This window comes from Pseudopodoces humilis, chromosome 4 (genome assembly GCF_049639895.1).
Source record: "Pseudopodoces humilis isolate 2021_Gansu_Grassland_sample_001 chromosome 4, ASM4963989v1, whole genome shotgun sequence".
NCBI classification, from domain to species: Eukaryota; Metazoa; Chordata; class Aves; order Passeriformes; family Paridae; genus Pseudopodoces; species Pseudopodoces humilis.
Window position 1 is genome coordinate 14,327,127 of NC_142203.1, and position 12,867 is coordinate 14,339,993.

Sequence of the window (12,867 nt, forward strand, 5' to 3'; positions counted from 1 at the left end):
CTAACACTGTGTGCTGTACACTGACAGTACCATCTCTGGTGAACCATCTGCCCTCTTTGGCAGTAGCGTCCAAAGAGAAAAGAAAAAAGGAGGGGAAAAAAAAGGAAAAATGTGGCAAACTTTATACACATGACAGTAAGGCTTTGTCTATTTTAGAATCCACAAAAAAGCAAAAAACAAATTGAAGCAGTTAACACTGGGTGCTTATCTCTGAGGTGAATTCTTTGAACAGTTCCTGGCAGGCTTTTGACACCTTTTAATGCCAAATAACATTCTCCCAGACAATTTCTTAATTTTGTTTGGCTGTTAGTCCAGGCCAGGAACAATTCCCAATTGTCAGTCTATCTGTAGTCATGATTTTTTTGAGGTTGAGAAAGCTTGATGGTACAGTATGAGCTGCTCTGTGGCCTCAGATGGCCTCAGTTCCTCCCTAGTTCCTACTAATATAGATTTTACACAAGTGCATCAGAAACTTTAATGTCCATCAAGCTGAAATGGAATCAACATGACCTAGGAATGACTACAGAATCTGCAGGACATTGCAGTTCTTGGTGAGGAACATGTAACACTCTAATGAAGTTAGATAAACAGAGAAAACTGTAGAGATGTAGTTTAATCCTGATATTTATCCAGTCAAACTTCTCTCTCTACTTTTGACTGGAGCAGAAGAAATAAAAACTACTTTATTTCAGATACAGTATATTGTGCTAAAAAGCAGAGGGTAAACTGACTTTGCCCTGACAAAATTGCCTATGAAGTGCTCTGTAAACAGATGTAAGTAGATCCAGATAGTAGGTAAAATGATGAAAACTAGACTGTTACTACAGAAATTAAACAAATAATTCACCTACTTTAAAAATTTATTTTTTAAATGACAAAATAAAAGCAGCAGGGAGACTGGCAACCCAAAGAGCAACCAAGATTGGAGCTCTTTCTTGCTGTACAAATGTAGAAAAAGAAGAATCTTAAACAGTTTGGTTTGTACATGGAAGAGGGAGCATAGTGGTTAAAGCAAACAAGCTTTTAAAATTCTGGCAAGACCTTCAGTTTTGCGTTTTTGCTGGTGTTTTAGTCTAGATAACAGAAATTTAGATTAGGAAAATATATTAAGAAAATAGGGGAAAGAGTAGTCTCTACCCAGACTCAGAGGGCAGAAGTCATAGGTCTTGTGACACAGGGTGAAGAAAACCTTATGCAAAGTGCTCTCCTGTGAGTGATAGATAATGCAACATGGGCTGGCACTCTAGAAGGCAGGACCGTGGGCTCAAAGCCACCAGGTGGAGAGAATTTCATCACAGCTCTGGATGTTGCAATAACCAGAAACACCATGTTGGCTTATTCATGTCTCACATCAGGCTGTAATTGGGACTGAAATATGGAGAGCTATTCACATCCTCCTGTGAATTCACTGGCTAAAACCTTTTGAAAAAGTAGGAATTAGCAGCAGCAGCAGCCAGCTTTGAGCTCCACAGTCGTGCTCCTGACTAACATGGGATTTAGGAACGTTTTGGGTCCTTCTGGGGCCAGTAAAAAGAATTAGTTTAGAATATATCTTCAAGATGATAAAATGTTTCAGATTATGCTACGTGACCCTATTTCCAAGGAACCTAGACCTGAGTCATGAGGGTGCAGATTACATGTAGATCACATGTAGATTCTTAAATCTGTAGATTAGATATAGAACATGTGGATTCCCAAAAGATCTCACCTTCCTTTCCTACTTCTACTTAAATCAATCAGCTCTATGGCAGATACATCCGTTGGAGTGCACTTCAGCTTCTCAGCAAAGAGAAGCAAATTCCCGTGTGCCCCCAGGCTGGTGAGCAATGCCAGCAGGTCCATCTACTCAATTACTGTTGCTATGGCCATCTCTCACAAAAAGGAGGCCACAGGCTACAGAGAGGAATTTATTAGAGCTAAATTAACACTTCAAAATAATTCAAAGGCATTTGTGTAAAGTACCCTTAACATCATACCCTGAAAACCTTGCTCTGTGTTTCAGTGGTTAGGCAAAATAATTCCTCTATATTTAAAGTAAATTTTTCTCTGTCCCTAGAGAGGACCAAGAAAGAAAAGAACAACAACCTTAAGAGATAGCTGTAATTTGATGGATAGTTCTGTAATACAAAGGGCACAGCCAACAGTTCCAGCCAGAGAACAGACATGGGTGGCACAAGGTCAGGGTGCCCCAGTTGCCTGACAAGAAATTGATATGTCCAGCTCCCTGTGTATTTGTCCTAGGTCCTTGAAGATACACCAGTACTATCAGCTGCCAACAACAAAATTAAAACCTTTGATTTCCTCCCTCAGAGTATGTTACCAAGCTACTTTAAAGATTTTTTTTTTATGTGTTTAAGCTCTTGAAGCTTGTAAGATTTCTAAATTGCAAATTGAGGGGTGCTTGGTATGTATTCACATATTGAATACTTAAAATGTTGTCAGGTAATTCTGAAAAGGTTTTTCTGATCAAAAATGCAAGAAAATAATAATTTTAAAAGCAAATAAATTAAATATGGATTTCTAACATAGTCATAACTTTTATAGCAATTCAAGCAACTGCTACCCAAGAAACCACAACCAACAAACTCACAAGCAACCAAGAAAACCTGAACTGAGCTTTCTAAGAACATAATGAGATATGCATCTCCTCACAACCTCTGTTAGTGTGGTACATTATTTGGGGTTTTTGGGTTTTTTTTAAAAGCATTCTTGCAAAGGGAAGTGGCTCAGGAGAAGATTTTGCCTTTGGGTATGAAAACAGGATGTTGAAAAGCCATCACTAAACACTACTTCTCCCCCCCCCAAAAAAAAACCCCACAAAGACTAGTGTATATCTAAATTTCTTGTGTTTTTTAGCTGTCTCTGAGGAGAACTTTTTTTTTTTTTTTTTAAGCCATTCCAAGCTAAGATAGAAACTCAGAGAAAAAGTGATGGACTGTGATGGTGTCTTTTATGTAACTTGGGATAATTCTGATTGGTAAAGCAACACAAGCTGAAATGAAAGCCTCCCCTTTTGTATTGTACCTTCCATTTTTTTTCCATGTAATGAAGTCACCATTGTCACGTAACCTTGATCTTGCAGTAATCTATGGCACTAGATTAAGGTACGACAAGCAAAATATTATGACTTCACAAAATGAAAGAAATAGAAAACTGTGCTATATTGGGCAGAGGTTTGTTTTAAACAAGAAAAAAGTAGAAAAGAAGGAAAAAATCTTTCCAGTTCTTACAAAATAAATGTGCAAGCTGCATTAAACGAACATAGGATTGTGATATGAAAAATTATATTTAAAAGCCTTAGTAATTATTTTGAAACTCTTCTCTTGAGTCTTAGGGGAAAGGGGCAAGCACAAATATTTTAACCACCAAGTACAAAATATTTGAACTAAATATAGAGTAACTGAGCTTGAAGGCTGTTTTACTTTCATACTGTTATCATATTTGTTTTACTTTTTTGCTTGTACAGGCTGTTCCACCACCAAACTTTGAGATGCCAGTTTCTATCCCAGTGTCCAACCACAACAGTTTGGTATACAGTAACCCAGTCAGCTCACTGGGAAACCCCAACCTTTTACCACTGGCTCATCCTTCCTTGCAAAGGAATAGCATGTCTCCTGGTGTGACACATCGGCCTCCAAGTGCAGGTAACACAGGTAGGCTCTGTTCAATCCCATCCCTTCTACAGTCGGCTCCTTGCATGTGTGGTCACTTTAAACTGTACTCCAAGAAACAAGAATTCTATTTTTAATAGTCATAAAAGTTTTTCCAAAATTTTCCAAAATTCCAAAAGAGAGGGGAAAAAAACCCCAAAAAAATACCTGACTATTGATTAAGATTGATGTAAATCAGTGAAGTCAGTAAAGAACAGAAGGGTAGACAATGTGCTCTTTCATAAAAAGGCAGCTTATCTACTTAATTCATGCAAGTACTCACTATACTATAAAGCAGAGGAGAAAATGTGACCAAATGCAAATGATTTGAAGCAAGTAAGTTAGAACACTCATTGCTTAAATAATCAGTCCACAGGCTAAATGCAGAATTTATTTTTATTGATTCATTCACAAGTTCCTTGATGGGTTAACGTTAGTTGAGCTCTGTACTTCAGTGCTTTACATAGCAAGGGTTTGTGCTTTGTTCTGGTGAAGATGAAAGCTCATCTCTGAATAGGATAAGTGGGGATTAGGTTCTTTTAATCTGTCTGGCTCCAGCAACATGAAGATCCTTAAGTTTACCAGGTTCAAAGAATCATTTGAGGTCTCCAAGTGCAAAGAGATGTTTTAAAAATCCTTTGTGTGAATGTCTGTGAAAGGCCGAGGAAGTTAAAAACTATGTATATGTGTGTGTATGTATATATATATATACATATATATAAATATTCTGAGTTACATTCTTCTCCAGGCATCTCCAACCTCTGCCTCCCAATCCTTTGCTTTTCAACTAAGGATAGTTTTCAAATGAAGGACTACTATACATAACTTCCAAACATAATTTTTCATATGCTGTGGAAGTATGAAACTAAAATAAGGAAATTATGGGTACTCCATACTTTGTTTGTCCTTGAAAGGCAAGTGTCTCTTACTGGTAACATTAAACATCATGGTTTTATAATTATGGGTCTCATTCAACTGCCTGTGGAAGTCAGAGGAAAGAAATGGGTACTACAGCAGGCTGGTTGAAGGTAGAGGAAATATTTTGAATGTCTAAGTGTTGTAATTTATTGTGCTCATTTACAACATCTCATTTCAACCCCCTAGGTGGCCTGATGGGTGGGGACCTCACAACCGGTGCAGGCACCAGTGCAGGTAAAGAGAACAGAATTTATATTTTCTTTTCCAAGTGAGTAAAGGACTTACTTCAAAAGCTGAGTTCTAAAATAGCTCCCTTTTAGATGGGGGATAGTAAAAATTGATTAACATTTTTTTAATTCCCTCACGTTCTGGAGAGTTCACTGATATTTGTGTTTCTCTTATTAGTAGAAGGGGACTTGTTTTCCAGCAGCATCAAAAATTTTGCACCTCAACAAATTCCACAGAAACAAATGTCTGGTTTCCTTCACATTAACCTTTCCATAAGAACTTTTGGGTACACTTCTTTTCCTTGTTCTAGAAAAACTTAGTGGAACCAGTGTCAGAAGTGTCTGATCCTTTTAGCATCTTGGGAAGGTTTGCCATTGACTTGAGTGGAATTGGGGTTTCATTTTGTGAATTTAAGCTTGAATAAAGATTTCAATAGTGAATTGCTCGTTGTACTTCAATGTACTGAGTGTAAATTGTATTTCAAACCCCTGCTCTAAGAGCATTGCTAGTCGGCAAATCTGTTAGCATTTACTTAAATGATCAGTGATTAATTAACTTAAGCTTTGTTATATGTATTTGCTTGACTGCTTACACAAAAGGCAAAGGATTTTCAAAATACTCAGGCAGAGAAAAAGATGAGCCATTTAGTCCTGCTCCCTTAGAACTAGTAAGAACTGTAATGTGTTGTCAAAGCAATGTTGTCAGAGTACTCCCCTTTGTCCAGTAAACTCGGTGATTTGTTAGCAATATCAGCAATGTTGCATTATGATAAATATGGATTACAAAAGACAATGGCAAAATTACTTTTGCAGTTTGAGAAGGAAGCATGTATGTTCACAGAAAACAACTGAGTGGTAAAGCAAGATATTTTGTTGGGTAATTGCTCTCAGAGAGAATTGTATGGAAAAATAGTTGGACGATCCATTTTGTGCACTATAAATTAAGGCTGATATAAATTACAATTCCAATATTGTCTGTTAAAATTACTTATAAAGAAATGTCGGATATAATGGTTTCGGTTTTTTCTCCCTTGTCTGTTCTCAGCCCAAATTAGGGACCTCCACTCCCCTTTTATCTTCACACATAGATGAATCACAGATGTTTGTGTGATGCACTCATAGTACAGTTAGAGCTGCACAGCACTGCACCAGAAAGGCACTTTAAACACATACTGAAGCTTTGAGGAGTCGTTCTGTATTAATTTTAGAGCAGGGAAGGCAGACCATGGAAACTTCACTATGTCTCCTTTGTTCTCAAAAAAAAAAAGAAAAAAAGAAAAAAAGAAAAAAAAAAGAAAGCGTGACAGAAAATTATAGTTTTGTTCATTGTCTCCTGTTAACCTGTGAAACAGAGCTAAAGAAAGATTCATTCTGCAGTGTTTGCATTTCATCTTACTTTTAAGCTTGAGCAGAACTTCAGGAACAGAGGCAGAGGGACTGGCATAGGAATTGATCGCCCTATTAAGGGGCTCCCTCTCCTGGCTCATTTAGAAATATCACCTCGTTACTGGTTTCCCGTTCCTTTAAATAGATCCTGAAAAGCAATTAGTAAAGGAGGCAGTGTTTTCTTTTAAAACAGGAGCATACTAAGATTAAAATTCATCTTCATATGCGTTTCTCATAATAATCCTTGCACTTAATAAAATCTGTATATCACTACACCAGCTGAAAATTTATATTCTTTCTAAATATGGGGTTTTTTTGGAAATATATTAAAAACATATATAAGCATCGGAAGACAATGGTTTGATTATCCTTAATCAAAAATTAAGGATTTGCATTAAGCTCCCAAGCAATGTAACTTTAGAGTAAGCAGTTGATTTAAGGGGCATATATATGAGGGGCATTGCAAAGAATGCATCATAAATATTTAATTACAGGAATAGTCTTTGTTCTTTATTGGACAATAAAAGCTTTAAACATCATTAAAGAAGTGTTTTCTAAATTTCTTCAAAGCAGAAGAGTAGGAAGAATTAGATAAAGGGCTGAAGGAAGATGGAAAGGTCACCATAAGGTTGAAACCACTGCCTTAGTTGCATCATTCCACAATGACGCTATTTTGGACAGTCATCTTTTTTTAGGGTGCAGAAGAATAAACATTAAAAGTTCTCTTTGTTCATCATTTTTCAGAAGAAACAAAAACCTCTGGTTTTTCTTATATTTGGCGTCTGAGAAGCTGGTAGCATGGTCATGTTTGGGTTCACATTTCTGGCCAATTAGAACCTTCTGAATTTGCATTTTTCCACAACGTCAAAAAAAAAAAAGCATATATTCAAAATAACATACTCCTAGAAGAAGAGTCTAAACAGTTTAATTTCTGTCATTATAAAATGAGACCACTTTTTGTTACTAGCACCAGATCTCACTTTCTTCACTACTTCAATAAATTACATCCAAAAAAATTGCATTATCACTGCAATATCAGAAATGGGAAAAGATTATTTAAGACAGTATTTTAAGAAGTATGTTATTTCATTGGTTTGCATTATTTCAAGTAATAACCCTAGAATCATCCACAATTTACCTTGGGAGTCAACCTAAGACAGAACTTAGGAAAGAAACTAGAAACTTAGAAAGCTGACTACTTTTTTATTGTATTACACAACTAATTACCATGTATGTCTCAGGTTTGTAAGAGTAAATCTGTTCTCAGCCAAACACTGATTGAGTAGGTTCTATCATGTGATAGTAGCAATTGCCAACAAAATTGGAGTGAATTCACAAAATTCACATTTAGTATCATTGCTGAATTATAAATACAGCAATGTTGTTGGCACTATTCTATCAAAACAGACGCTTTTGATTGAAAGACAGAACAATAACTTTTTGGACCCTAATAGGTATGCTCTAAATCTATTTTAGTTTACTCCATAAAAAATATAAGGGCTAAATTATATATTTACCTATTTACATAATAGAATATCTGAAGTTCTTTTAATTTTAAAGACTTTTAGTCTTTAACAAAACCACTTAAAGATAACTTGAATAGAAATAAGTAATGTCTTTGAAGTTCTAGTCATAACATAAATAATGAAGTCAATTATCTGAACTCAATTTTTATTCAATGGCTTATTTTTTATGTTGAAAGTTTGGTAGAAAACTAAAATTTATAAAATATTTTTAAAGTTTTAAAATAGAACAGTATTGAGAGATGTCTTTCTTTGCATCTGTATTTTGAACTTTTGATTTTCAAAGTGAGTTCTGCTTTTAGACTAAGTTCTTTTTTATCTTTTGTATGGCTTTCAGAGAAAGACATTTTGTATTTCGTAATAAAGTTTTCCTTTGAATGGAATGAGTCCATTTAAATCAACAGACTTAAAACAACTATAAATAATAAAATCAAAGGAAAATTTCCATCTCAAGTTTTAAATCTATTATGGGTATAATAAAATATACACTTGCTTCAACTCTTTATTTCTGTAATTTGTTTGTTTCTCTATTCAACTTCTGTACTGCCCCATCTTGACAGTAATATTAAACTAAAGGAGAAAGTTATTCAAAAGTTCTTGGGGGTCTACAAATACTGTCAGAGGAAATAAGTGCTTTCTGTCTCTCAATCTAATATTTTCAAACTACCTTTAAACCTGTTATTAAAAAGCACTAGAAACTGAATAGATCAGCATTGCATTTTGAAAAATTTATCCCATGTTTTTTATTAACCAAATCCTGTATTTACCTATAAATCAGCATCAAGTAATTTCCTTCTGGAAATTAGCCACAGGCCAACAATTGTCTTCTCATCTTCTAAAGGCTGAGGTCTTAGAGGGCCAGCCAGTATAATTTTCTAGTTCTTTCAATATCTTTTTCCTTTTCTGGGTGGTGTACTGACTGTGGGTGAATGTATTATATATTCTACTAGTATTTCAAGCCACATGGGAATATATGTAATAGTAGCAATTTTTAATTTATATTCCCTCAGAGAAGAGGCAATCTGGATGGCATATCTTCAAAGAGTGGTTTAGTAAAAAGATGCGCAATCTACCCAATTAAGCTGACCAGCAGTACCAAAAATAAGCAAGGATTTAGCTGCATTATAGACTTTTGAAACTATGAATATAAATAAACAAAGTCTTTTTTTTAAAAAAAGAAATTAAAACATTACATAAATATTCCTCACTCTACCCTGAAATCTTGGAATAGTCAAGAGAAGGTAATTCTTGGACTACAAGTGTGGAATATCTTAAATAAACAAATGAGCTTACCTTAAACCTCAGTTTATGGGCAGCCCGTTAGTAAGACAGTAATTGAGTTTGCCAGTTGGGAGAGCATGGTAAGTTTGTCTGTCCTTTATTACTTGATGAGTGCAATAACCCACAGACTTCTGATCCATAGCCTTGGCAAAATGTGGTACAGAAGTCAACAATAGTTCCTGTGCTAGGAATCTCACAGTACAAAAGAAAGGACTCACAGTCATTCATAACAGAGTTTGTGATACAGTAGTGCCAAATCCAAACAATAAGAATTGATAAATTGACAGGTTGACTTAAAACCGTGGAGGGGGATAAGAAATGAAAAATGGAACCGGTCTGGTTTTCCTTTTCCACTTGTATGCCTTTATGCCTTAAAGTGTTCCTCCTCCAAGGTTTTCTCCCTATAAAAAGAATATGTATCTGGATGGATGGATGGATGGATGGATGGATGGATGGATGGATGGATGGATGGATGGATGGATGGCTGGATGGATGGATGGAGAGAGAGAGTGAGAGAGAGAGAGGGAGAGAGACACATACTTTTTTTCTTTATTGTCTTGAGGGAAATACCTACAGGTAGGAAATTTTGTCAAAGCAGGCAGAACACTAAAACGTTTTTGGCAGGTCTAATACATAGTATGAAGGAAATAGTCTATTGACTGAATTTCATATCTATGTAGGCAGTCATCATAGGCCTTTCCAACTCTAATTCCATGTAAGAAATAACATGTGAAAGTCACATAAATGAAACTTTGAGAATATGTCTGAAAGGCTAGATACTTCTGTTCATATAAATAAATTATTTTAATCTTGTGATGGGTGTTATATGCAAAGGCTGGATGTGTCTGTCTTCAGCTAACTCGTGACCTCTTCCCAAAGAAGAGATCCATGCAAGCCCATTATCAGTAGACATCAATGAAAATCTGAAAAAAATTTGCCTTTATTAGGTTTCCATCAGTTTTGTAAGTGTTGACTTAGTAATTTATTTAGTTATTCTCTGTCTCTTCATCTCTCTAATAACAATGTCTCAATATTTGTATTTATAAGAAGACAGCTTGAAAGGTTTGAAAAGAAAAGTTCACATGAAATGAACAATTAAGTGAGTCATACAAACTGGTTCTTTGTAAATGAGATCTTAAAGACAGGCATGATTGACTTCCTTTATTACAAGAAGTTTCAAATATTCCTGAAGACAAATTCAGGTTCTTTAGATAAAATCCCTTTCCTAGTGAAGTCTAGGGGAATTTTATGCTTTCTTTAAATGAGACAGGGATTTCACTGTTTTTTCTGTCTGTATTCTTGCTCACTAAGACACAACACTGTCTTCTGTTGCACTCTGCAATACATATTCTTGTATTATGAAAAAAAAAAATATATAAAAGAAAAAAGAAAATAGAAAAAGGCATTGCAAATTAGAAAATGCCTGGATTTCATGCCTGTCCTGAGTCCTGAAAGGGATAGCTGATGCTTCTTGGACATGGACTGCAGCAATGACTTCGCTGTGAGAAAGAAAACAAGAAATACTTTTAACCTCCTGTAGCTGTGACTGCAGCCCCACATGGAAATTCCTGATGGTATTAACATGACTGCTGCACTTTAACTTTTAATGTGATTCACCAATTAAGATATTGAATCCAACAGTTCCATTTGTTTTCCAAATCTCTTACAAAGTGGTTTTTCCTGTGTTATCAGTTGGAGCAGTCTCCCAGTAATAGAAGCCGAGGGAGACAGGGATGGATTAATTATCTTTTCAAAATAAGGCATCCTGTTTATAATCAGAACTACACGTCTTGAAATATTTTTCATTGAAAATAAATTTCTTCAAAATGATGATTGATTTAAAACAGCCCAAAAAGGAAATCATTTGTCATCAACAAACAATTTGTTAAAACCAGATAATTCACAAAGGGGTCATGGCTTCAAACTGAAGCAGTGCAGATTTAGATTAGGTATTCAGAAGGAATTATTGACTGAGGACTGTAAAACTCCGGCGCAGGCTGCCCAAAGAAGCTGTGGGTGCCCCACTCCTGCATGTGCTCAATGCTACCTTGGATGGTGTTTTGAGTAAGGTCTAGAAAAATGTGTCCCTGCCCTTAGCAGGGGGGTTGGATCTGGGTATCTTTAAAGATTTTTCCAACCCAAACCATTCTGTGATTCTGTGCCATGATTTGTCAAAAGTCTCTTTCTGGCAGTCCAAAGAGATAAATTCTCTCTTCTTCCCAGGCATGTATTTTTCTCCTTTATATCTTCACAAAGTAGTATATTTTTCAGCAATGTAGTTTTCTCTTTGACATAAGTCACATCCTCGTGTTGCGTCCTTTTTCTCAGTCACTACAATGTTGAAACAACCCACATTTTAAAAAACAAAACAAAACAACTTATTTTTTACATAAACAGGAGCATCTTTTCAACTAGCATACTTATAAGAGCACAATTAAGTCCTATAAACATATTTAGGGTAAGCGGTTATCTCAGATCTCAAGGGAAGGCAACATATGAATTGTTCACATGCTAAGAGATCAGGGCCATGGCAGTAACTGCAAGATTTTTTGGAAAAGCTGCGATGCTAGCTAAGTTTCACACAACCACCTCATCACTTGGCACTGACCTCTCCTATTAGACTACACCTTAGTGTGGAAGACCAGTGCATTCCTAGTGCAGAACATGGACTTAACATTTGCAAATGTCAAGCGAGAATGAGGAGGGAGCACTGTGCAGGGTCACAGACATTGCACTGTGCCAGCTCCTCTTGGTTGTAGGTACAACACCAATGGTAGGGGCAGGAGAGCTCTTTTATCATGCTAAGAGCCGTGACTCTTTGGTCCCTGACATTTTGTTTGGACCTTACAAAATTGTGACACAAGAGTATATTCCTGTTGCTCATAGTGCAGTAGCCCACATGTTTAAACTACAGACATGTAATATTTATAAAACATTAAACTGAAGACCACTGTATAATTAAATTATTTTTCTCAATAGTTTTGACTTAGCCACTGTTTTGATTAGCTGAAGCTTCAATCAACACAAGATAATGTGAAATATACAGGTTCTGAAAAGAGCATAACTATTGATAAAGTTGTTAGAACAAAATAGTGGAAATAGAAATAAATTAATCTATACAATTGAAAGTAAAGATATCAGAAAGATAGTGATTCTTCATGAAAGCTGTGTGATCTGATATTCCTGAAATGAGATGCCATTAAATAATTATGAAAGCACAAAATAAAGTGCTATGATCAGACATTATATTATAAGCATACTGGCAATAGTAATTGTAATGAAGAAAGAAAAAACACAAACAGGACCTTTACTTGGATCATCCATTGCTCTGTTTCTCTGCTGAGTTAAAAAAAAATTTAAAATTAAAAAAAAAATAAATAAAAGAGGAGTAAGGATGATCACCCTTGAAGATGAAAGCACATTCCCCCTTCTCTCAGTGTATAACTTACCACAGACCCTCATTGCCTATGAGATATACCTCTGTTTCCAGGGGTTGCAAGGAGAGAGTCCATGTGAATATCTGCCTGCCACTTGGGAAGGCTGATTACAATGAGAATTGTTTTGAAGGGTTTCTCACAGTTGCTTGTGTGGGTAGCCACAGGCTAATTCAAACAGTCAGGTGCCACCTTTACATTTATTTTATTAAGGTGTGAACTCCTAAAGTGGGAGAATAGTTACTGGAAGTACTAATTTAGAAACATTTAAATACAGCTCTTAGAGCAGTGAAACATAACCGCAGTGTTGGTGACCAGGTTAGATTGCCATGCCCTTGGCTCAGCATTGAAGTGTTTGCATGAGGTGTGATGCACAGGTCAGTTTTCTGCTCTCAAGGTCCTTCATCCTACACACAGGACAACTGTAGTGCCATCAGAGCCCTTTTCA

At 35.9% G+C, this 12,867-nt stretch overlaps 1 protein-coding gene across 12 annotated transcripts in view; it reads left to right on the plus strand.

The window, feature by feature from the left end:
- MEF2C (myocyte enhancer factor 2C) overlaps positions 1 to 12,867 on the plus strand; it is a 140,344-nt gene that overhangs the window by 107,260 nt on the left and 20,217 nt on the right. For 10 of the 12 annotated variants that reach the window (XM_088053996.1, XM_088054003.1, XM_005533495.3 and 7 more), the window contains 2 exons: positions 3,467 to 3,653; positions 4,755 to 4,802. In XM_088053996.1, the coding sequence (XP_087910122.1) occupies positions 3,467 to 3,653; positions 4,755 to 4,802 (235 nt within the window). The remainder of the gene's footprint in view (positions 1 to 3,466; positions 3,654 to 4,754; positions 4,803 to 12,867) is intronic. The other 2 variants (XM_088054001.1, XM_088054002.1) reach the window with 1 other exon arrangement.